This window comes from Nerophis ophidion, linkage group LG10 (genome assembly GCF_033978795.1).
Source record: "Nerophis ophidion isolate RoL-2023_Sa linkage group LG10, RoL_Noph_v1.0, whole genome shotgun sequence".
NCBI lineage: Eukaryota > Metazoa > Chordata > Actinopteri > Syngnathiformes > Syngnathidae > Nerophis > Nerophis ophidion.
Genome location: NC_084620.1, coordinates 64,383,259 through 64,409,099, shown reverse-complemented (window position 1 = coordinate 64,409,099; position 25,841 = coordinate 64,383,259). Strand labels below are relative to the sequence as shown.

Sequence of the window (25,841 nt, the reverse complement as noted above, 5' to 3'; positions counted from 1 at the left end):
CAACTTCTGAACGTTATCGTGACCGAGTCTCTTTTGTTCCCAAACAGTCTTCCACGTGAGGAGGATGAAGCAGCACCAGTGGCAATGCGACGAGATGGCCTTCCACTGCTCGGATCAAGACCTTTGCGAGCGATGGATTCAAGCAATTAATGATCAGCTGTCACTGCAGAGTACGTAAGCGTCCATTAATTGGGACCACCAAGGCGTTAAAATGCGCTATAGTGGTGGAAGTGCACTAGTGGGACAGCAGTGATATTGGCTTTTAAAGTGAGTGAGAGCCAAAACCATTGGATAGCACTCAGTGGAGTTGCTGGGGTTAGATTTTGCAATCAGTAGCGTGTGCTCTGACGAGAATGAGACAGCATGCTCGAGAAATACTCGCCGAGGAACAAATCATAGTAATACAAAGATGGGGGGCGATGTGAGGATAATGCTGCGTATAAGAGGACACTTTTATACAAACCCGTTTCCATATGTGTTGGGAAATTGTGTTCGATGTAAATATAAATGAAATACAATGACTTGCAAATCCTTTTTCAACCCATATTCAATTGAATGCACTACAAAGACAAGATATATATATATATATATTTTGCAAATAAAAAATTAACGCGTGACAAAGTAGTTGGGAAAGGGCATGTTCACCACTGTGTTACATCACCTTTTCTTTTCACAACACTCAATAAACGTTTGGGAACTGAGCAAACAAATTGTTGAAGCTTTGAAAGTGGAATTCTTTCCCATTCTTGTTTTATGTAGAGCTTTAGTCGTTCAACAGTCCGGGGTCTCCACCGTCGTATTTTATGCTTCACAATACACCACACATATTTTTGATGGAGACAGGTCTGGACTGCAGGCGGGCCAGGAAAGTACCTGCACTCTTTTACTACAAAACCAGGCTATTGTAACACGTGGCTTGGCATTGTCTTGCTGAAATAAGCAGGGGCGTCCATGATCACGTTACTTGGATGACAACATATGTTGCTCCAAAATCTGTATGGACCTTTCAGCATTAATGGTGCCTTCACAGATGTGTAAGTTACCCATGTCTTGGGCACTAATACACCCCCATACCATCACAGATGCTGGCTTTTCAACTTTGCGCCTATAACAATCGGGATGGTTATTTTCCTCTTTGGTCCGGAGGACACCACGTCCACAGTTTCCAAATACAATTTATAATGTGGACTCGTCAGACCACAGAACACTTTACCACTTTGCATCAATCCATCTTACATGAGCTTGGACCCAGCGATGTTGTTGATAAATGGGTTTGGCTTTGCATAGTAGAGTTTTAACTTGCACTTACAGATGTAGCGACCAACTGTAGTTACTGACAGTGGTTTTATGAAGTGTTCCTGAGCCCATGTGGTGATATCCTTTACACACTGATGTCGGTTTTTGATGCAGTACCGCCAGAGGGATCAAAGGTCCGTATTTTCATCGCTTACGTGCAGTGATTTCTCCAGATTCTCTGAACTATTTGATGATTTTTACGGACCGTAGATGGTAAAATCCCTAAATTCCTTAGAATAGCTCTTTGAGAAATGTTGTTCTAAAACTGTTCGACAATTTGCTTACAAATTGGTGACCCTCGCCCCATCCTTGTTTGTGAATTACTTAGCATTTCATGGAAGCTGCTTTTATACCCAATCATGGCACCCACCTGTTCCCAATTAGCCTGCACACCTGTGGGATGTTCCAAATAGGTGTTTGATGAGCATTCCTCAACTTTATCAGTATTTATCGCCACCTTTCCCAACTTCTTTGTCACGTGTTGCTGGCATCAAATTCTAAAGTTAATGATTATTTGCAACAAAAAATAATGTTTATCGGTTTTAACTTCAAATATGTTGTCTTTGTAGCATATTCAACTGAATATGGGTTGAAAAGGATTTGCAAATCATTGTATTCCGTTTATATTTACATCTAACACAATTTCCCAACTCATATGGAAACGGGGTTTGTATTATATTTTGTATTTGTTTTCACTACGTCAGTAAGACAACAGGTAGATTGTCATGAAAAAAAAATGTATCACTCACATACAAATTCAATAGTACCTTAAAGGGCAACTGAATATTTGGGGGGGAATTGTGCTTATTTGACAATCCTTATGTAAGATAAGAACAGGTTTCTTTTTTATGAAGGCCTTAAAACAGCAGTGCAAGAAGGCGAGTGAGGAGGAAAGACCAGCCCTGTCAGAGCTCAGGGACATCCTTAACCAGAAGCTCTTCGCTCTACGACATGCTGAGGGTCATAGGAGAAGGTGCAGAGAGAGGGCGCGCAAGCCCACTGCCTTCATAGCAAACCTTTTTGGATTTACGAAACAGCTGCTGGGGCAGAATCGGAGCGGGACCCTTGTCCGCTCTGAAGAGGAGATCAATCAGCACCTCAGTAATACATACAGCTACAGTAGGAGAGAGGAAGCTCTGCCCCCCTGCAGAGGGCTACTCACAGCTTTAGAACCCTCCTTCTAGTTTGACATCAAAGAGCCCTATGGGCAGAAGTCAGGGACACCGTCTGAGCCTCAAAGACCAGCCCGAGTGGAGTGCCATACAAAGTCTACAAGTATTGCCCGAGACCCCTGGAGAGGCCGGGGAGACTCATCAGGGTAGTATGGCGGAGGGGGAAGGCAGCCAAGCATTGGCGCCATAGAGAGGGTGTCTGGATACCAAAGGAGGAGAACGCAAGTGAAATCACGCAGTTCTGCTCAGCGTGGAAGGCAAGATCTTTTTCAAGATTCTCGCCAATAGGTTGACAGAGTACCTCATGAGGAATTCCTACATCGACACCACAGTGCAGAAAGGAGGAGTTCCAGGCATGCCAGGCTGCTTGGAACACAGAGGACTGGTTACACAGCTGATCCAGCAGGCTGGGGAAAACCAAAGTCCTTTGGCTTGACCTTGCCAATGCCTATGGATCCATCCCACACAAATTCGTGACAACAGCCTTGACGACACATTAAGTTCCAGAGAAGATCACTAAACTCATACGAGACTATTACAGTAGTTTCAGTCTGAGATTCACCTCTAGAGCAAGGACTTATGCATGGCACCGCCTGGAAAAGGGCATCCTCACAGGGTGAACCATATCAGTGGCACTGTTCTCCCTAGCGATGAACATGCTGGTCAAGGCAGCAGAAGTCGAATGTTAGGGGTCCCAAGTCCAGTCCCGGCATTTGCCAACCTCCGATCTGAGCCTTAATGGATGATTTGACTGTCACAACAACATCAGTGACAGGGTGCCGGCGGTTTCTCCGCGGACTGGAAAGGATCATCACATAGGTGAGAATGATGTTTAAGCCAGCCAAGTCCAGGTCCCCTTTTTTTGAGGAAGGGGAGAGTGGAGGACAAAGACTGCTTCAGCCTAGATGGAGTCCCCATACCATCAGTGTCCGAGAAGCCTGTGAAGAGTTTGGGGAAGATCTTTGACAGCACCCTGAAGGACAAGGCAGCAGTGCAGTCAGCCCATGTGGAACTGAAGACCTGGCTATCAGTAGTGGACAAATCGGGCCTCCCCGTGAAGTTCAAGACTTGGATATACCAGGATGGCATCCTGCCGAGAATCCTTTGGCCGCTGCTGATCTACGAAGTCCCAGTAACCATTGTGGAGGTCTTCAAACGCAACATCAGCCAGCACCTGTGCAGGTGGCTGGGCTTGCCGAAGTGCCTTTATGGGCACACCAACAAGCTCCAGCGTCCCTTCATCAGATTGACCGAGGAGTTTAAAGTCACCAGAGCCAGGAAAGTGTTGCTTTACAGAGATTCATCTGACACCAGAGTCTCCTCTGCTGGCATCAAGGTCAGAACTGGGAAGCACAGGAGGCCGTTGACCAGACAGAAGCAAGGCTGAGACATGGTTTCTTAGTAGGTGCTTTGGCAGTTGGGCGAGCTGTGCTGGGTAGCTACACGAGACCACGCTACGACAAGACCCAGGGTCGAGAGAGATGGCTAATGGTGCAGGGGAGATCCGTGGAGGTTGAGGAGGAACACCGGAGAAAGACAGTGGCAAGGAGCCTGGAAAAATTAGGACCACACATCTACCCAGAAGATAACCTGGACAGATCTTTGGAAGTCAAAACCAGCAAGACTCAAGTTCCTGATCCAGTCAGTGTATGATGTCCTCCCAAGTCCATCTAATCTTCATTGCTAGGGGCTAGCAGAAACACCTGAATGTCCACTGTGCAAGGCACAGGGTTCCCTGGAGCACATCCTGAGCTGCTGCCCTGAAGTTCTGGAAGGGGGGAGGTACATTTGGCACCAGGACCAGGTGCTGAAGGCAGTAGCAGACACCATTGGCACTGGAATCCAGCAGAGCAAACACCAGCTCCCAGTCAGGCACAACATCTCTTTCGTCAAGGCAGGGGAGAAAACTACAGGCAGGACTTAAGGCCCCAACCAGACTGCTAGCCACAGCCCGGGACTGGCAGCTGCAGGTGGATCTTGGCAGACAGCTGAAGTTTCCGGACCGCATAGCAAGGACTTCACTGAGGCCAGACCTTGTCTTAACTTCTGACTGAACGAAGCATGTTGTCGAGGCATGCAGAGAAGAGAGAGCGGCTGAAGGGCCCGCTGTGAGCCAATAGAAGCGGGCTGCAGGGGCTTTCTAGGACAAACTGTGCATTGAGCATTCGGACTTCTTGGAATCAGAGGGTCGCCGGAGAGAAGAGCCACCAGAAACTTCAGCGAGGCTGCTAAGAAAGTCCCAAGGTGGTTGTGGATCAGGAGGGGCGGGTCGCCTGGGCGAGGGTGTATAGAGATCAAAGACCCAAAACACCCAACGAACCTCGGTTCTTTACTGAAGATGTGTCCAAGCTGCACCGCAAGGTGTTTCTCAAACTATGCATTCTAAATCATAAATAAACGCTAGCAAAGATCAGCTAACAATAAAGCCAATGGAAGTCGCTTTATTCCGCGCTCTAAAAAACCGCCATCAACGTTTTAAATTCATGCTGTGAGGATATATGCAATGTACTAACATTCATGATGTCACAACTTGGCTTGGACTTGGATTGTTTCTTCGATGCAGATGAGGATCAGCACGAGCGAGGCGTGGACGTGAGTACATGACATTTAATAAACAAACAAACAAACAACAAAAAGTGCTCACAACGGAGGAAGAAACTTGGCTAAACAGTACAAAGGTGAAACAAAAACACCTGCTCGATGGCATGAAATGGACAAACTAAAAGGACTTTGCACAAAAACAATTGGCTATGAACTATAAACAAAGACCTACTTGGACAAAATGAACAGCGTTGCGAGGCATGAAGCAGATAAACGAGGGCGTGAAGGAGGTGCAGCATGGGTAGCGTGTGTGCGAGTGAGAAGATCCCAGACTGATGTACAGAAAGTAAAATCCTTAAATAGTAGCAGTGGTAATGAGAAACAGGTGTGAGAGGCTGATGATCGGGGCGTGACTAGGGTAAACTAATGAGTAGCTATGGTAACAAAACAAACCAGGAAGTGCAAAACGTGACTGAATGTCCAAAATCAAAACATAACATGACAAAACAAAACATGATCCATAGGTGTGACATGTAATTAAGTATTCTGCTCATTTTAAGCATACGGCTCTTTAATATCACAGCCGTATCACATGTAACGTTTGCTTTTCCCTTCAACAACAAACATTAATAATCAAATACAAAAAAAGACTACTTCTGGACAAACGACAATCCAGAACCTTATATTTTCGACCCTGAATATACATAGGATGACATACAAGTTTTAGAAGCTACGTGCTAAACAAATCCAGCTTTGGTGAAACAACAAGCATTGCCAAGTGCTAGACGAGATATTCAAACTACGAACATAATTAAAGATGCCAGCCTGACACGCCATCAAATATTTACGGGATGCTACCATGCTTAAGTTAGCTTGTTAACAGCTGACACGTGTCAAGTACCAGGTTATCTGACTCTGAGGTGCACAGCTGCAAAATTGACACAAAAAAAAAAGTTACCATGCTAACAGCGAGCATACATCAAGTGCAAGTTATACAAAGTTGAACAAGTTAGCTCTATTCGATCACGGCGCCGATAAAAGTAGTTCCTCCGTGTTTAACAACATCGCTAATACTTGGTTAATATTCAGGTCAGGGGGTATCAATGGAGTATCGTCGGCGGTTTTTGGATGGTTTTAAGGCCGTAATGGTGCACTCCTGTTAGCTGCATTGTTAGCCCCCTCGTACTTGCCATATTTTACGACTTAGAAAGCATGAAAAAAAAAGAAAAACAAATGTTTTCTTGCCTTACATCATAGACAAAATCCCGATAAGAGCTGGTTCCTGTCATGTCTTGGTGATGATGTTTAGTTTTGTTATGTTCTGTTTGGTTTTTGCACTCTGTCAGTTCCTGTTTGTTCACTCCCTGCTTTGTTTCCATGACAACCCATTAGTTTTCACCTGTCCTCATGTCACGCACCTGATTCATTTGGACTTGCATACCTGTTGTTAATCACGTCACCTCTATTTAAGCCTGTAGTTGCCAGGCAGTCAGTTTGGCGACATCCCCCTCTTATACACCTTTTTTTTTCATGCTAAAGATCCATGCTGCTCTTTTTCATGCTCTTTTCTCGTTCCAAATAAGTTTTAATTATTCATGCCATAGATTGCAAGTTTTGTCCATAGTTTTGCCTTTGTGGTAGTTTTGTTTTCTTAACCCAGTTTTGAACCTCTGCTGAGAGCGCCTTTCATTCGTTCCTTTCTTTCGAGTTAAGGTTAAAATCATGTTTTTACCTTCACGCCATGTCCGATCCAGTCGCTTTGCACCACGGGAAAACAAATCACACCAAAGTCCACATCATGACAGTTCCCGGCAAAGAAATCGGTTAAAAACCTCCACGCCATTAGTTGGCTTAGCAAATATCCCTGGAAGATCGGACTAAAATATCCAGTTTTACTCCTCCGAATGAAATTATAGCTAGATATGAACATAACTTTGGGCCATTCTATGTATCATACTTGATCATTTCGCGATATTGCCATATTTTTGCTGAAAGGATTTAGTAGAGAACATCGACGATAAAGTTCGCAACTTTCGGTCGCTAATAAAAAAGCCTTGCCTTTACCGGAAGTAGCAGACGATATGCGCGTGACGTCACGGGTTGTGGAGCTCCTCACATCTGAACATTGTTTACACTCATGGCCACCAGCAGCGAGAGCGATTCGGACCGAGAAAGTGACGATTTCCCCATTACTTTGAGCGAGGATGAAAGATTCGTGGATGAGGAAAGTGAGAGTGAAGGAATAGAAAAAAAAATACTAGAGGGCAGTCGGAGTGATTCAAATAGGGAAGATGCTGTAAGAGGTGCTGTGGCAGCCGTGGGGGTGGCAGGACCACTCGGCCAGGCCCAACCGCAACAAGGGATAGAGCCATACCGCTTTGAACTCGACGCTAACGGTGACGGTCAGGGGGAACCTGCTGATATTGATTCTGGAGTAGCACACGACATAATTCGCCTTCAGAACACAGAATGGTAAAAATGATCGCTGCATAATACACTGTACTTTGTGTGCGTGGTCCAATCCAACCGTGTTCGCTTGACATCTCTGTTCCATAGTAAAGCTTGACTGTCATCTTTCGGGAATGTAAACAATGAAACACCGGCTGTGTTTGTGTTGCTAAAGGCCGCAATACACAGCTTCCCAACTACAGCTTTCTTCCTTGATGTCTCCATTGTTCATTGAAAAAATTGAAAAAGATTAACCAACACAGATGTCCAGAATACTGTGGAATTTTTCGATAAAAACAGATGACTTAATAGCTGGGTACGATGCTGGCACGAAATGTCCTCTACAACCCGTGACATCACGCGCAGGCGTCATCATACCGAGGTGTTTTCAGCAAAATTTTTCGCCGCGAAATGGAAAATTGCACTTTAGTAAACTAAAAAGGCCGTATTGGCATGTGTTGCAATGTTAATATTTCATCATTGATATATAAACTGCCAGACTGCGTGGTCGGTAGTAGTGGGTTTCAGTAGGCCTTTAAGCGCTCCGTCACAGAACCAATTAAGCTCGTACAGATTTGATTTTATAATACTGAAAGACAGACAGACGCTAAAAGGAAAGTTTTCTACTTTGTAAAAAGCAGCGGGAGGCCATTATAACTCTTAGAAAACATGAATTTCTTTCAGCGGTGGCTTTTTGTCTGCACCCTCAGGGGAGACTGAAGGCAAACCTATACCACATAAGTCGCTTTGAGGATGTCTTCTTTGCAGACAGGCCCTCTCAGGCACAGACGTATAAATGAAAGTATCGAGCCCGAGAGAATGGATTTCTGCTGTGTGCGGATGTCATGCGGACAAGTCTCACTGCTGTCACGCTGGTGTATTAGAAGTGGGTTATAGCCCTCATGCAGAACATTTAAACAATTCTTAAAGGCCTACTGAAATGAGATTTTCTTATTTAAACGGGGATAGCAGGTCCATTCTATGTGTCTTACTTGATCATTTCGCAGTATTGCCATATTTTTACTGAGAGGATTTAGTAGAGAACATTGACGATAAAGTTTGCAACTTTTGGTCGCTAATAAAAAAGCCTTGCCTGTACCGGAAGTAGCAGACAATGTGCGCGTGACGTCACAGGTTGTGGAGCTCCTCACATCTGAACATTGTTAATAATCATAGCCTCCAGCAGGAAGAGCTATTCGGACCGAGAAAGCGAACATTTCCCCATTAATTTGAGCGAGGATGAAAGATTTGTGGATGAGGAAATTTAGAGTGATGGACTAGAAAAAAAAAAAAAAAAGGCAATATACCGTGGTTTGCTGGGGCAGCGGACTGAGAGTGAGGAATCCAAACAGACTGGACAAGTTGGTAGAGAAGGCCAGTAACGTGGTGGGAGTGGAGCCGGACTCTCTGGCGGTGGTGTCAGAGAGGAGAAGTCTAGCAAAACTCCTAGCCATTATGGACAACACCTCCCACCCACTACACTCGGACCTTGCGGAGAGAATGAGCACTTTCAGAGGAAGGGTCAGACTCCCAAAATGTAACACGGAAAGACACAGGAGGTCCTTCATACCGACAGCCATCAGACTGTATAATGCATATGTTCCTTGACTGCACTTAAATGTAGAATATATGTAGAATATATGTATATTATTCATATATTATATATATATATATATGCCCTGCGATGAGGTGGCGACTTGTCCAGGGTGTACGCCGCCTTCCGCCCGATTGTAGCTGAGATAGGCGCCAGCGCCCCCCGCGACCCCTACAGGGAATTAGCGGTAGAAAATGGATGGATATATTATATATATAATATATGTCATATATTATTATTATTGTTTATTGTGAGCGAACTGTGGTGCTGAATTTCCCCCAGGGATCAATAAAGTACTTTCTATTCTATTCTATTCTATTAGACACATTTACTAGGATAATTCTGAAAAATCCCTTATATGCCTATTGTGTTAGTAGTGTTTTAGTGAGATTAAATAGAACCTGAAAGTCGGAGGGGTGTGGCCACGGTTGAGTTGACCGCGAGTGTCTCTGAGGAAAGTCACGCAGCTGCAGGAGGACGGAAGCTCCGCTGATGTCTCTGGTAAGAGCCGACTTATTACCACAATTTTCTCACCTGAAACTGCCGGTTGACATGTGGTCGGGATCCATGTTCGCCTGACCGCTCTGGTCCATAGTACAGCTTCACTTTCCAGAATTTTAAACAAGGAAATAGCTGTATGTACATTTGTAGCTATATTTGCATCCAGCGTTTCCCTCCACCCACATTTAATGCCAAACAAACACTTACCAATCGACGGATTTAAGTTGCTCCAGTGTAAAAAGATGCGAAAGTCCCGATCGTTTGGTCTGCACATTTTACCGGCGATGCTAAGGCAGACATGGCACAGAGACGTATGGATATCCTGCAGATGCATTTCCAACGATAAAGTCAACGAAATCACAAAGGTGAGTTTTGTTGATGTTATTGACTTATGTGCTAATCAGACATATTTGGTTACGGCATGACTGCCAGTTAATCGACGCTAATATGCGATTCAGGCTAGCTGTATGTACATTTGTAACTATATTTGCATCCGGCGTTTCCCTCCACCCACATTTAATGCCAAACAAACACTTACCAATCGACGGATTTAAGTTGCTCCAGTGTCACAAGATGAAAAAGTCCCCATCGTTTGGTCTGCACATTTTACCGGCGATGCTAAGGCAGACATGGCACAGAGATGTGTGGATATCCTGCAAATGCATTTCCAACGATAAAGTCAACAAAATTACAAGGGTGAGTTTTGTTGATGTTATTGACTTATGTGCTAATCAGACATCTTTGGTCACGGCATGAATGCCAGCTAATTGATGCTAACATGCTATTTAGGCTAGCTGTATGTACATTTGTAGCTATATTTGCATCCAGCCTTTCTCTCCACCCACATTTAATGCCAAACTAACACTTACCAATCGACGGATTTAAGTTGCTCCAGTGTCACAAGATGCGAAAGTCTCAATTGTTTGGTCTGCACATTTTCCGGCGATGCTAAGGCAGACATGGCACAGAGATGTGTGGATATCCTGCAGATGCATTTCCAACGATAAAGTCAACGAAATCACAAAGGTGAGTTTTGTTGATGTTATTGACTTATGTGCTAATCAGACATATTTGATCGCGGCATGACTGCCAGCTAATTGACGCTAACATGCTATTTAGGCTAGCTGTATGTACATTTGTAGCTATATTTGCATCCACCCACATTTAATGCCAAACAAACACTTACCAATCGACGGATTTAAGTTGCCCCAGTGTCACAAGATGCGAAAGTCCCGATTGTTTGGTCTGCCCATTTTACCGGCTACGCTAAGGCAGACATGGCACAGAGGTGTATGGATATCCTGCAGATGCATTTCCAAAGGTAAAGTCAACGAAATCACAAAGGTGAGTTTTGTTGATGTTATTGACTTATGTGCTAATCAGACATCTTTGGTTGCAGCATGACTGCCAGCTAACCGATGCTAAGATGCTATTTAGGATAGCTGTATGTACATTTGTAGCTATATTTGCATCCAGCGTTTCCCTCCACCCACATTTAATGCCAAACAAACACATACCAATCGACGGATTTATGTTGCTCTAGTGTCACAAGATGCGAAAGTCTCGATCGTTTGGTCTGCACATTTTACCGGCGATGCTAAGTCAGACATGGCCGAATAGCGTCAATAGCTATTCGCTCAATAGCTTCAGTTTCTTCTCCAATACTTTCATACTCCAACCATCCGTTTCAATACATGCGTAATCTGTTGAGCCGCTGAAATCCGAGTCTGAATCCGAGCTAATGTCGCTATATCTTGCTGTGCTATCTGTATTGGCATCACTGGATGACGTCACAGGAAAATGGACGGTGGCTTCACAGATAGCGAAAATCCGGCACTTTAAAGCCTTCTTTCGGGATATTCCGCAAAAGGGAAAATTTTGAAAAAAACTTCGAAAAATAAAATAAGCCACTGCTGATTTTTATTGTTTTTAACCCTTCTAAAATTGTGCTAATGTTCCCCTTTAATGACTATCCCACATTCTTCTCTCTGCAGCCGATCGTCCCAAGAGCCTGCTGGTGTACGTCAATCCCTTCGGGGGGAAGCGGCAGGGCAAGTGCATTTACGACCAGAAGGTGGCGCCGCTGTTTTCCCGAGCCTGCATCTCCACGGACGTGATCGGTGGGTTCCCGTCAGAGGTGCACCTTAAATATTTGAATAAAAAAAACGAGTCTCGGCGGCCAACCCGAAATCGCTCCCCGGCACGGCTCGGGCCTGGAGGGACCTGCGAGGATATGATTTTGGCTTCTGGTGCCATTAATCATGGCGGAGCCCTAATGGAGGCGGTGATAGCTGATAAGCTGGGGTATCCAAACACATCTATTATTCAATAAGTGTTTGCAGCAGCTACACAGTCTGCACTGGCGATGGTCCATCACAGTGAATACAGTTTGTGCAGAGTCCCTGCAGAGGCCAGAAACTCTTTTATTTGTGTTGGGATTATAAGAGCAAACAGATTTACGGCAGACATTTTGTGTGTGTGTCCCCCTCCCCCGGGGGCCCAGGGCTCATTTTTGTGGTTTGATATATACTACCTGAATTGGCTTTTCTTGTTGTTGTTGTTGTCCCTGCACTTAAACTTGGACCTGGACATCAATCTGAACAACAGAGTCCAGTAAACACTTCGGATTGCAGGACCTTGTTTTGGGGGACGGGTCTCGTCTTTATTGTAAATATCCCTGATGCTGGTCAAATAGGGACTGAGTGTTTCATTTGTTGCCGTAGTTACAGAACGGGCCAATCATGCCAGAGACCACTTGAAATCAGAAGCAAATCTGGATAAATATGATGGGTGAGTCTTGTTGAGTCATTGTTGACTCACTGTTGTTCATAATGTCCTAACTGCCAACTTGTCTTCATAAGAATGTCACCAAATAGTCCCCGTTTTGTCACATAAACATTATATTATGCCATGGTTTAACATTTGCTTTTTAATTCTGCAAACATTTGGTGTAGTTTCGAGTATTTATTCATGCAAGATAGCATTTTTGCAACATAAATATTATGCATTAGTTTCACATTTGCTTTTTAATTCTGAAAACATTTTGATTAGTTTCTAGAGTATTTATTTATGCAAGATATTACCCTATTTTGCCACATAAACGTTATATTATGTCATGGTTTAACATTTGCTTTTTAATTCTGCAAACATTTGGTGTAGTTTCTCGAGTATTTATTCATGCAAGATAGCATTTTTGCCACATAAATGTTATATTATACCATATTTTATTTAACATTTGTTTTTAAATTCTGAAAACATTTTTATTAGTTTCTAGAGTATTTATTTATGCAAGATATTATGCTTTTTTGCCACATATTTGTTAAATTATACCATAGTTTATCTAACATTCTTTTTTAAATTCTGAAAACCTTTTGTGTAGTTTCTAGAGTACTTATTTATGCAAGCTATTACCCTTTTTTGTCACATAAACGTTATATTATGTCATGGTTTAACATTTGTTCTTTAATTCTGCCAACATTTTTAGTTTCTCGAGTATTTATTCATGCAAGATACCATTTTTTGCCACATAAATGTTATATTATGCCATACATTATTTAACATTAGTTTTTAAATTCTGAAAATATTTTGTTTAGTTTCTAGAGTATTTATTTATGCAAGATATTACCCTTTTTTTCCACAGAAACGTAATATTATGTCATGGTTTAACATTAGCTTTTTAATTTTGCAAACATTTTGTGTAGTTTCTCTAGTATTTATTTATGCAAGTTAGCATTTTTGCCACATAAATATTATATTATGCCATAGTTTCACATTTGCTTTTTAATTATGAAAACATTGTTTAGTTTCAGAAGTATTTATGCAAAATATTACCATATTTTGCCACATAAACATTATATTATGCCGTAGTTTAACATTTGTTTTGTAATTGTGAAAGCATTTTGTTTTGTTTCTAGAGTATTTATTTATGCAAGATATTACCCATATTTGTTATATTTTGCCATATATCTTCATTTGATTTTTAATTATGCTAACATTTTGTTTAGTTTCTAGAGTATTTTTTTATGCAAGATATTACCCTTTTTTTCCACATAAACATAATATGTCATGGTTTAACATTTGCTTTTTAATTTTGCAAACATTTTGTGTAGTTTCTCAAGTATTTATTTATGCAAGATAGCATTTTTGCCACATAATGTTATATTATGCCATAGTTTCACATTTGATTTTTAATTCTGAAAACATTTTGTTTAATTTCTAGAGTATTTATTTATGCAAGATATTACCCTTTTTTGTCACATAAATGCTATATTATGCCATGGTTTAATATTTGCTTTTTAATTCTGCAAACATTTGGTGTAGTTTCTCGAGTATTTATTCATGCAAGATCACATTTTTCCCCACATAAATTTTATATTATGCCATACATTATTTAACATTTGTTTTTAAATTCTGAAAACATTTTGTTTAGTTTCTAGAGTATTTATTTATCCATCCATCCATTTTTTACCGCTTATTCCCTTTTGGGGTCGCGGGGGGCGCTGGCGCCTATCTCAGCTACAATCGGGCGGAAGGCGGGGTACACCCTGGACAAGTCGCCCCCTCGTCGCAGGAGTATTTATTTATGCAAGATATTACCTTTTTTGCCACATAAATGTTATATTATACCATAGTTTATTTAACATTTGTTTTTAAATTCTGAAAACATTTTGTTTAGTTTCTAGAGTATTTATTTATGCAAGATATTACCCTTTTTTGCCACATAAATGTTATATTATACCATAATTCATTTAACATTTGTTTTTAAATTCTGAAAATATTTTGTTTAATTTCTAGAGTATTTATTTATGCAAGATATTACCTTTTTTGCCACAAAAATGTTATATTATACCATAGTTTATTTAACATTTGTTTTTAAATTCTGAAAACATTTTGTTTAGTTTCTAGGGTATTTATTTATGCAACATATTACCCTTTTTTTTCCCCACATAAAGGATATATTATGCCATGGTTTAACATTTGCTTTTTAATTCTGCAAACAATTTGTGTAGTTTCTCAAGTATTTATTCATGCAAGATGATACCATTTTTTGAAACATAAATGTTATATTATGCCATAGTTTCACATTAGCTTTTTAATTCTGAAAACATGGTTTAGTTTCAGAAGTACTTATGCAAGATATTACCATTTTTTGCCACAAAAACGTTATTATGCCGTAGTTTAACATCTGTTTTTAAATTCTAAAAGCCATTTGTTTAGTTTCTAGAGTATTTATTCATGCAACATATTACCCTTTTTTCCACATAAATTATATATTATGCCATGGTTTAACATATGCTTTTTAATTCTGAAACCATTTTGTGTCGTTTCCCGAGTATTTATTCATGCGAGATGATACCATTTTTTGCCAAATAAATGTTATATTATGCCATAGTTTCACATTTGCTTTTTAATTCTGAAAACATTGTTTAGTTTCAGAAGTACTCATGCAAGATATTACCATTTTTTGCCACATAAACGTTATATTAAACTCTAGTTTAACATCTGTTTTTAAATTTTAAAAAACATTTGTTTAGTTTCTAGAGTATTTATTTATGCAAGATATTACCCTTTTTTGTCACATAAATGTTATATTATACCATGGTTTAACATTTGCTTTTTAATTCTGCAAACATTTGGTGTAGTTTCTCGAGTATTTATTCATGCAAGATAGCATTTTTGCCACATAAATGTTATATTATACCATATTTTATTTAACATTTGTTTTTAAATTCCGAAAACATTTTGTTTAGTTTCTCGAGTATTTATTTAAGCAAGATATTACCCTTTTTTTCCGCATAAACGTAATATGTCATGGTTTAACATTTGCTTTTTAATTCTGCAACCATTTTGTGTAGTTTCTAGTGTATTTATTCAAGCAATATACCATTTTTTGCCACATAAATGTTATATTATGCCATAGTTTAACATTTGCTTTTTAATTCTGCAACCATTTTGTGTAGTTTATAGAGTATTTATTCAAGCAATATACCATTTTTTGCCACATAAATGTTATATTATGCCATAGTTTCACATTTGTTCTAATTCTGAAAAATTTTTGTTTAATTTCTAGAGTATTTATTCATGCAAGATGTTACCCTTTTTTGCCACAAAAATGTTATATTATACCATAGTTTATTTAACATTTGTTTTTAAATTCTGAAAACATTTTGTTTAGTTTCTAGAGTATTTATTTATGCAAGATATTACCCTTTTTTTCCACAAATGTTATATTATGCCATGGTTTAACATTAGCTTTTTAATTTTGCAAACATTTTGTGTAGTTTCTCGAGTATTTATTCATGCAAAATACCTTTTTTTGCCAAATAAATGTTATATTACGCCATAGTTTCACATTAGCTTTTTAATTCTGAAAACATTTTTTAGTTTCAGAAGTACTCATGCAAGATATAATTATTCCCTCTTAAATGTTATATTATGCTATAATTTAACATGTTTTTAAATTCTAAAACATTTTGTTTAATTTCTACAGTATTTATTCATGCAAGATATTACCCTTTTTTGCCACATATTTGTTATATCTTCATTTGTTTTTTAATTCTGCCAACATTTTGTTTAGTTTCTAGAGTATTTATTTATACAAGATATTACCCTTGGTTGCCACATAAATTTTATATTATACCATAGTTTATTTAACATTTGTTTTTAAATTCTGAAAATATTTTGTTTAGTTTCTAGAGTATTTATTTATGCAAGATATTACCCTTTTTTGCCACATAAACATTATACCATGCCATGGTTCAACATATGCTTTTTAATCCTGCAAACATTTTGTGTAGTTTCTCAAGTATTTATTCATGGAAAATACCATTTTAGGCCACATAAATGTTAAATTATGCCATAGTTTAGCATTTGCTTTTTAATTCTGCAAATATTTTGTGTGGCTTCTCGAGTATTTATTTATGCAAGATACTACCCTTTTTTGCCACATAAATGTTATGTCATGGTTTAACATATGCTTTTTAATTCTGCAAATATTTTGTGTAGCTTCTCGAGTATTTATTCATGCAAGATACCATTTTTTGCCACATAAATGTTATATTATACCATAGTTTATTTAACATTTGTTTTTAAATTCTGACAACATTTTGTTTAGTTTCTAGAGTATTTATTTATGCAAGATATTACCCTTTTTGCCACATAAATGTTATATTATACCATAGTTTATTTAACATTTGTTTTTAAATTCTGACAACATTTTGTTTAGTTTCTAGAGTATTTATTTAAGCCAGATATTACCCTTTTTTTTGCCACATAAACGTTATATTATGCCATGGTTTATCATATGCTTTTTAATTCTGCAAACATTTTGTGTAGTTTCTCGAGTATTTATTCATGCAAGTTAGCATTTTTGAAGCATAAATGTCGTATTATGCCATAGTTTCACATTTGCTTTTTAATTCTGAAAACATTTTTTAGTTTCAGAAGTACTCATGCAAGATATTATAATTTTTGCCACATAAATGTTATATTATGCTATAATTTAACATGTTTTTAAATTCTAAAACATTTTGTTTAGTTTCTAGAGTATTTATTCATGCAAGATATTACCCTTTTTTGCCACATATTTGTTATATCTTCATTTGTATTTTAATTCTGCCAATATTTTGTTTAGTTTCCAGAGTATTTATTTATGCAAGATATTACCCTTTTTTGCCACAAAAATGTTATATTATACCATAGTTTATTTAACAGTTGTTTTTAAATTCTGAAAACATTTTGTTTAGTTTGTAGAGTATTTATTTATGCAACATATTACCCTTTTTTTCCCACATAAATGATATATCATGCAATGGTTTAACATATGCTTTTTAATTCTGCAAACATTTTGTTTAGTTTCTAGAGTATTTATACAAGATGTTACCCTTTTTTGCCAAATAAATTTTATATTATACATCAGTTTATTTAACATTTGTTTTTAAATTCTGAAAACATTTTGTTTAGTTTCTCGAGTATTTATTTATACAAGATATTACCCTTTGTTGCCACATAAATGTTATATTATACCATAGTTTATTTAACATTTGTTTTTAAATTCTGAAAACATTTTGTTTAGTTTCTAGAGTATTTATTTATGCAAGATATTACCCTTTTTTCCCCCCACAAATGTTATATTATGCCATGGTTTAACATTTGCTTTTTAATTCTGCAAACAATTTGTGTAGTTTTCTCGAGTATTTATTCATGCAAGTTAGCATTTTTGCCACATAAATGTTATATTATGCCATAGTTTCTTATTTGCTTTTTAATTCTGAAAACATTGTCTAGTTTCAGAAGTACTTATGCAAGATATCACCATTTTTTTCCACATAAATGTTATATTATGCTATAATTTAACATGTTTTTAAATTCTAAAACATTTTGTTTAATTTCTAGAGTATTTATTCATGCAAGATATTACCCTTTTTTGCCACATATTTGTTATATCTTCATTTGTTTTTTAATTCTGCCAACAATTTTGTTTAGTTTTTAGAGTATTTATTTATACAAGATATTACCCTTTGTTGCCACATTAATGTTGTATTATACCATAGTTTATTAAACATTTGTTTTTAAATTCTGAAAACATTTTGTTTAGTTTCTAGAGTATTTATTTATGCAAGATATTACCCTTTTTTCCCCCCACAAATGTTATATTATGCCATGGTTTAACATTTGCTTTTTAATTCTGAAAACATTTTTTAGTTTCAGAAGTACTCATGCAAGATATTATAATTTTTGCCACATAAATGTTATATTATGCTATAATTTAACATGTTTTTAAATTCTAAAACATTTTGTTTAGTTTCTAGAGTATTTATTCATGCAAGATATTACCCTTTTTTGCCACATATTTGTTATATCTTCATTTGTATTTTAATTCTGCCAATATTTTGTTTAGTTTCCAGAGTATTTATTTATGCAAGATATTACCCCTTTTTTGCCACAAAAATGTTATATTATACCATAGTTTATTTAACAGTTGTTTTTAAATTCTGAAAACATTTTGTTTAGTTTGTAGAGTATTTATTTATGCAACATATTACCCTTTTTTTCCCACATAAATGATATATCATGCAATGGTTTAACATATGCTTTTTAATTCTGCAAACATTTTGTTTAGTTTCTAGAGTATTTATACAAGATGTTACCCTTTTTTGCCAAATAAATTTTATATTATACATCAGTTTATTTAACATTTGTTTTTAAATTCTGAAAACATTTTGTTTAGTTTCTCGAGTATTTATTTATACAAGATATTACCCTTTGTTGCCACATAAATGTTATATTATACCATAGTTTATTTAACATTTGTTTTTAAATTCTGAAAACATTTTGTTTAGTTTCTAGAGTATTTATTTATGCAAGATATTACCCTTTTTTCCCCCCACAAATGTTATATTATGCCATGGTTTAACATTTGCTTTTTAATTCTGCAAACAATTTGTGTAGTTTTCTCGAGTATTTATTCATGCAAGTTAGCATTTTTGCCACATAAATGTTATATTATGCCATAGTTTCTTATTTGCTTTTTAATTCTGAAAACATTGTCTAGTTTCAGAAGTACTTATGCAAGATATCACCATTTTTTTCCACATAAATGTTATATTATGCTATAATTTAACATGTTTTTAAATTCTAAAACATTTTGTTTAATTTCTAGAGTATTTATTCATGCAAGATATTACCCTTTTTTGCCACATATTTGTTATATCTTCATTTGTTTTTTAATTCTGCCAACAATTTTGTTTAGTTTTTAGAGTATTTATTTATACAAGATATTACCCTTTGTTGCCACATTAATGTTGTATTATACCATAGTTTATTAAACATTTGTTTTTAAATTCTGAAAACATTTTGTTTAGTTTCTAGAGTATTTATTTATGCAAGATATTACCCTTTTTTCCCCCCACAAATGTTATATTATGCCATGGTTTAACATTTGCTTTTTAATTCTGAAAACATTTTTTAGTTTCAGAAGTACTCATGCAAGATATTATAATTTTTGCCACATAAATGTTATATTATGCTATAATTTAACATGTTTTTAAATTCTAAAACATTTTGTTTAGTTTCTAGAGTATTTATTCATGCAAGATATTACCCTTTTTTGCCACATATTTGTTATATCTTCATTTGTATTTTAATTCTGCCAATATTTTGTTTAGTTTCCAGAGTATTTATTTATGCAAGATATTACCCTTTTTTGCCACAAAAATGTTATATTATACCATAGTTTATTTAACAGTTGTTTTTAAATTCTGAAAACATTTTGTTTAGTTTGTAGAGTATTTATTTATGCAACATATTACCCTTTTTTTCCCACATAAATGATATATCATGCAATGGTTTAACATATGCTTTTTAATTCTGCAAACATTTTGTTTAGTTTCTAGAGTATTTATACAAGATGTTACCCTTTTTTGCCAAATAAATTTTATATTATACATCAGTTTATTTAACATTTGTTTTTAAATTCTGAAAACATTTTGTTTAGTTTCTCGAGTATTTATTTATACAAGATATTACCCTTTGTTGCCACATAAATGTTATATTATACCATAGTTTATTTAACATTTGTTTTTAAATTCTGAAAACATTTTGTTTAGTTTCTAGAGTATTTATTTATGCAAGATATTACCCTTTTTTCCCCCCACAAATGTTATATTATGCCATGGTTTAACATTTGCTTTTTAATTCTGCAAACAATTTGTGTAGTTTTCTCGAGTATTTATTCATGCAAGTTAGCATTTTTGCCACATAAATGTTATATTATGCCATAGTTTCTTATTTGCTTTTTAATTCTGAAAACATTGTCTAGTTTCAGAAGTACTTATGCAAGATATCACCATTTTTTTCCACATAAATGTTATATTATGCTATAATTTAACATGTTTTTAAATTCTAAAACATTTTGTTTAATTTCTAGAGTATTTATTCATGCAAGATATTACCCTTTTTTGCCACATATTTGTTATATCTTCATTTGTTTTTTAATTCTGCCAACAATTTTGTTTAGTTTTTAGAGTATTTATTTATACAAGATATTACCCTTTGTTGCCACATTAATGTTGTATTATACCATAGTTTATTAAACATTTGTTTTTAAATTCTGAAAACATTTTGTTTAGTTTCTAGAGTATTTATTTATGCAAGATATTACCCTTTTTTCCCCCCACAAATGTTATATTATGCCATGGTTTAACATTTGCTTTTTAATTCTGCAAACATTTTGTGTAGTTTCTCGAGTATTTATTCATGCAAAATACCATTTTTTGCCACACAAATGTTATATAATACCATAATTTATTTAACATTTGTTTTTAAATTCTGAAAACATTTTGATTAGTTTCTAGAGTATTTATTTCTGCAAGATATTACCCTTTTTTGCCACATAAATGTTATATTGTACCATAGTTTATTTAACATTTGTTTTTAAATTCTGACAACATTTTGTTTAGTTTCTAGAGTATTTATTTAAGCAAGATATTACCCTTTTTTTTGCCACATAAATGTTATATTATGCCATGGTTTATCATATGCTTTTTAATTCTGAAAACATTTTGTGTAGTTTCTCGAGTATTTATTCATGCAAGTTAGCCTTTTTGAAACATAAATGTTGTATTATGCCATAGTTTCACATTTGCTTTTTAATTCTGAAAACATTGTTTAGTTTCAGAAGTACTTATGCAAGATATTACCATTTTTGCCACATAAACGTTATATTATGCATAGTTTAACATCTGTTTTTAAATTCTAAAACATTTTGTTTAATTTCAAGAGTATTTATTCATGCAAGATATTACCCTTTTTTGCCACATATTTGTTATATTTTGCCATATATCTTCCTTTTTAATTCTGCCAACATTTTGTTTAATTCCGAGAGTATTTTTTGCAAGATATTACTCTTTTTTGCCACATAAATGTTATATTATACCATAGTTTATTTAACATTTGTTTTTATATTCTGCAAACATTTTGTGTAGTTTCTTGAGTATTTATTAGTGCAAGATAGCCTTTTTGCCACATAAATGTTATATTTTGCCATACTTTATTTAACATTTGTTTTTGAATTCTGAAAACATTTTGATTAGTTTCGAGAGTATTTATTTTTGCAAGATAGTACTCTTTTTTGCGACACACGTCATATTATACGATACTTTATTTAACATTTGTTTTTCAATTTTGAAAACATTTTGATTAGTTTCTAGAGTATTTATTTATGCAAGATATTACCATTTTTTGCCACATATTTGTTATATTATACCATAGTTTATCTAACATTTGTTTTTAAATTCTGAAAACATTTTGTTTAGTTTCTGAAGTATTTATTTATACAAGATATTACCCTTTTTTGCCACATAAATGTTACATCATACCAGTTTATTTAACATTTGCTTTTTAATTCTGCAAACATTTGGTGTAGTTTCTCGAGTATTTATTCATGCAAGATAACATTTTTGCCACATAAATGTTATATTATACCGTAGTTTATTTAACATTTGTTTTTAAATTCTGAAAACATTTTGTTTAGTTTCTAGAGTATTTATTTATCCATCCATCCATTTCTACCGCTTATTCCCTTTTGGGGTCGCGGGGGGCGCTGGCGCCTATCTCAGCTACAATCGGGCGGAAGGCGGGGTACACCCTGGACAAGTCGCCACCTCATCGCAAGAGTATTTATTTATGCAAGATATTACGCTTTTTTGCCACATAAATGTTATATTATACCATAGTTTATTTAACATTTGTTTTTAAATTCTGAAAACATTTTGTTTAGTTTCTCGAGTATTTATTTATGCAAGATATTACGTTTTTTTGCCACATATTTGTTATATTATACCATAGTTTATTTAACATTTGTTTTTAAATTCTGAAAACATTTTGTTTAGTTTCTCGAGTATTTATTTATGCAAGATATTACGATTTTTTGCCACATATTTGTTATATTATACCATAGTTTATTTAACATTTGTTTTTAAATTCTGAAAAATTTTGTTTAGTTTCTAGAGTATTTATTTATGCAAGATATTACCCTTTTTGCCACATAAACATAATATGTCATGGTTTAACATTTGCTTTTTAATTCTGCAAACATTTTGTGTAGTTTCTACAGTATTTATTCATGCAAGATATAATTTTTGCCACATAAATGTTATATTATGCCATAGTTTCACATTTGATTTTTAATTCTGAAAACATTTTGTTTAGTTTCTAGAGTATTTATTTATGCAAGATATTACCCTTTTTTGCCACATAAACGATATATTATGCCATGGTTTAACATTTGTTTTTAAATTCTGAAAAACATTTATTTAGTTTCTAGTGTATTTATTTATGCAATATATTACCCTTTTTTGCCACATAGACGTTATATTATGCAATAGTTTAACATATGCTTTTTAATTCTGCAAACAATTTGTGTAGTTTCTCGAGTATTTATTCATGCAAGACGATACCTTTTTTTCCCACATAAATGTTGTATTATGCCATAGTTTAACATTTGCTTTTTAATTCTGAAAACATTGTTCAGTTTCTAGGAAAATCAACTAAAACTGTTTTGCTTTTTATTGATTTTTGTAATTTTGCTTTTGAATTTTTTTAATATTGTTTCTCTGATGGATGAAGTTCAAATCATGTGGTATGACATTTTTGTGACAAAATTAAACACATAAAGTAAATACAAGTAATACATATTGAATAAAACATTTTAATAAAAATGTATTGAAATACATAAATATATGAATATATTTAAAGCATATGTTAATAAACAATAGTAAAATTAATTAAATGATTGCCCATTTCAATTTATATATTTTTACTAAATCTTATTTAAATAAATATTCATTTATGTAATTTTTTGACTTTACAGTTATTTTCTCAAATAACAAAAACAAAAAACACCACATACATAAATTTGTTAGGGCTATTTAAAAAACATATATATTTATTATATGAAATGAATGAAATTGTCCTCATTAAATTCAGATTAATTTGTACAGATTCGAATCGAACTGCTTTCACATGCTAATTGACTATTTTAGAAGCTAATTATTCAATTTCCAATTAAGAAAATATTTTAATTATTGTTATAGTTGTTTAAATTTACTACACACATGCAACTTTAGTACACACATATTAGTAAAAAAAAACAAAAAAACAAAAACAAGCAAATTTCGATAGATATGATGGATGTGTGTTCTAAGTTTTTTGACTCTTAACATGAGAATTTAGTAGGAAATTCTGGCAAAAAATCCAAACACTCCATTACATATGTGATATGTTAAAAATGCAATGTTTTGCCATCATTTTTCTTAAAAGAGTTTAGAGTAAAATTAAATGTGTATGATATGTTAATAAATAAATTCAATTAAAATTGTTCACCTTTGTATTGATTATCAGCAGTTATGTTTTTTATTAAAATCCTTTCTATTGCAGCTTAAGTTGGAATTTTCTAGTATGTTGTGACAAACTTAAATAGGTATGAAGTAAATAAGAAATAGATACAAATCTAAATCAAAAAGGTACTGAAATACACAGATGCATGAATATATTCCATGTAAACACAAATTGCATTGAATTCATTCCCATTTAAAAACATTTTTAGTTTTGTTTATACTTTATTCTTGTGTGTACATACATTTTAATGACTTAGCCATGATTTTTTTTTTTTTTTTTTTTTTTGCAGGTTAATGTTATATTCATAAAGTATGGAATATTTTTGAAACAAAATGTATTACCTACAGTGGGGCAAAAAAGTATTTAGTCAACTACCGATTGTGCAAGTTCTTCCACTTAAAATGATGACAGAGGTCTGTAATTTTCATCATAGGTACACTTCAACTGTGAGAGACAGAATGTGGAAAAAAAAAATCCAGGAATTCACATTGTAGGAATTTTAAATAATTTATTTGTAAATTATGGTGGAAAATAAGTATTTGGTCAACCATTCAAAGCTCTCACTGATGGAAGGAAGTTTTGGCTCAAAATCTCACGATACATGGCCCCATTCATTCTTTCCTTAACACGGATCAATCGTCCTGTCCCCTTAGCAGAAAAACAGCATGATGTTTCCACCCCCATGCTTCACAGTAGTTATGGTGTTCTTGGGACGCAACTCAGTATTCTTCTTCCTCCAAACACGACGAGTTGAGTTTATACCAAAAAGTTCTATTTTGGTTTCATCTGACCACATGACATTCCCCCAATCCTCTGCTGTATCATCCATGTATCCATTTTGGTATAAACTCAACTCCTTGTGTTTGGAGGAAGAAGAATACTGAGTTGCGTCCCAAGAACACCATAACTACTGTGAAGCATGGGGGTGGAAACATCATGCTTTGGGGCTGTTTTTCTGCTAAGGGGACAGGATGATTGATCCGTGTTAAGGAAAGAATGAATGGTGCCATGTATCGTGAGATTTTGAGCCAAAACCTCCTTCCATCAGGGAGAGCTTTGAATGGTTGACCAAATACTTATTTTCCACCATAATTTACAAATAAATTCTTTAAAATTCCTGGATTTTTTTTCACATTCTGTCTCTCACAGTTGAAGTGTACCTATGATGAAAATGACAGACCTCTGTCATCATTTTAAGTGGGAGAACTTGCACAATCGGTGGCTGACTAAATACTTTTTTGCCCCACTGTATAAAGTCAATAAAAATGTGTATACATCCTAATGGATAGAAATATTAAAAAAAAAAAAAAAAATGCATTAATATATTCTATATGTATTGCAATTGTTAACAAAAATCCATAAATAAATTCCCATTGTATTAAAAATGTGTAACTTTATTTTAATACATTTATGCTATTTTTTAACTTAATATTTTTTTTTACCTTTCCCCCCCAAAATTATAATACATCTGAAAAAAAAAATAAAAAATCATAATTTAGTTTCACTTCAGAATTTGTGTGAAAAAAATTCAGAAGTGACAGAATAGAAATACAACTTGCTACCAAATGATTGTGCAAAAAAGTACATGATGTTGTCATTACTGTGTGTTGTCCTAGCGTGGTATGCGTGGGAGGAGATGGGACGTTCAGTGAGATCCTGCACGGGCTGGTCGCCAGGACCCAAATGGACCATGGTGTAGACCCAAACCTGCCCAGTGCCAATTTGGTGCCGTGTTCCCTCCGCATTGGCATCATCCCTGCAGGTAGGACTGCACACATACAGGAAGTATGGCGTCATGTTGACATGTTTCTTCTCACTTTTGACTCAATATGGTGTTGTCCCTCACGGGACTACAGGGCGCCATGTTTGCTACCAACTTTAAAACCCAGTTG

At 35.3% G+C, this 25,841-nt stretch overlaps 1 protein-coding gene and 1 long non-coding RNA gene across 5 annotated transcripts in view; one reads left to right on the top strand and one right to left on the bottom strand.

Annotated features, from left to right (window-relative positions):
* Positions 1 to 25,841, top strand: part of cerk (ceramide kinase) — a 154,409-nt gene that overhangs the window by 64,244 nt on the left and 64,324 nt on the right. For all 4 annotated transcript variants that reach the window (XM_061914476.1, XM_061914475.1, XM_061914477.1 and 1 more), the window contains 4 exons: positions 48 to 170; positions 11,547 to 11,672; positions 12,276 to 12,342; positions 25,566 to 25,711. In XM_061914476.1, coding sequence (XP_061770460.1) covers positions 48 to 170; positions 11,547 to 11,672; positions 12,276 to 12,342; positions 25,566 to 25,711 — 462 coding nt within the window. The remainder of the gene's footprint in view (positions 1 to 47; positions 171 to 11,546; positions 11,673 to 12,275; positions 12,343 to 25,565; positions 25,712 to 25,841) is intronic.
* The window catches only part of LOC133561185 (uncharacterized), a 180,678-nt gene continuing 180,085 nt past the window's right edge, over positions 25,249 to 25,841 (bottom strand). The window contains exon 4 of the long non-coding RNA XR_009808602.1: positions 25,249 to 25,717. This is a non-coding gene — a long non-coding RNA (uncharacterized LOC133561185). The remainder of the gene's footprint in view (positions 25,718 to 25,841) is intronic.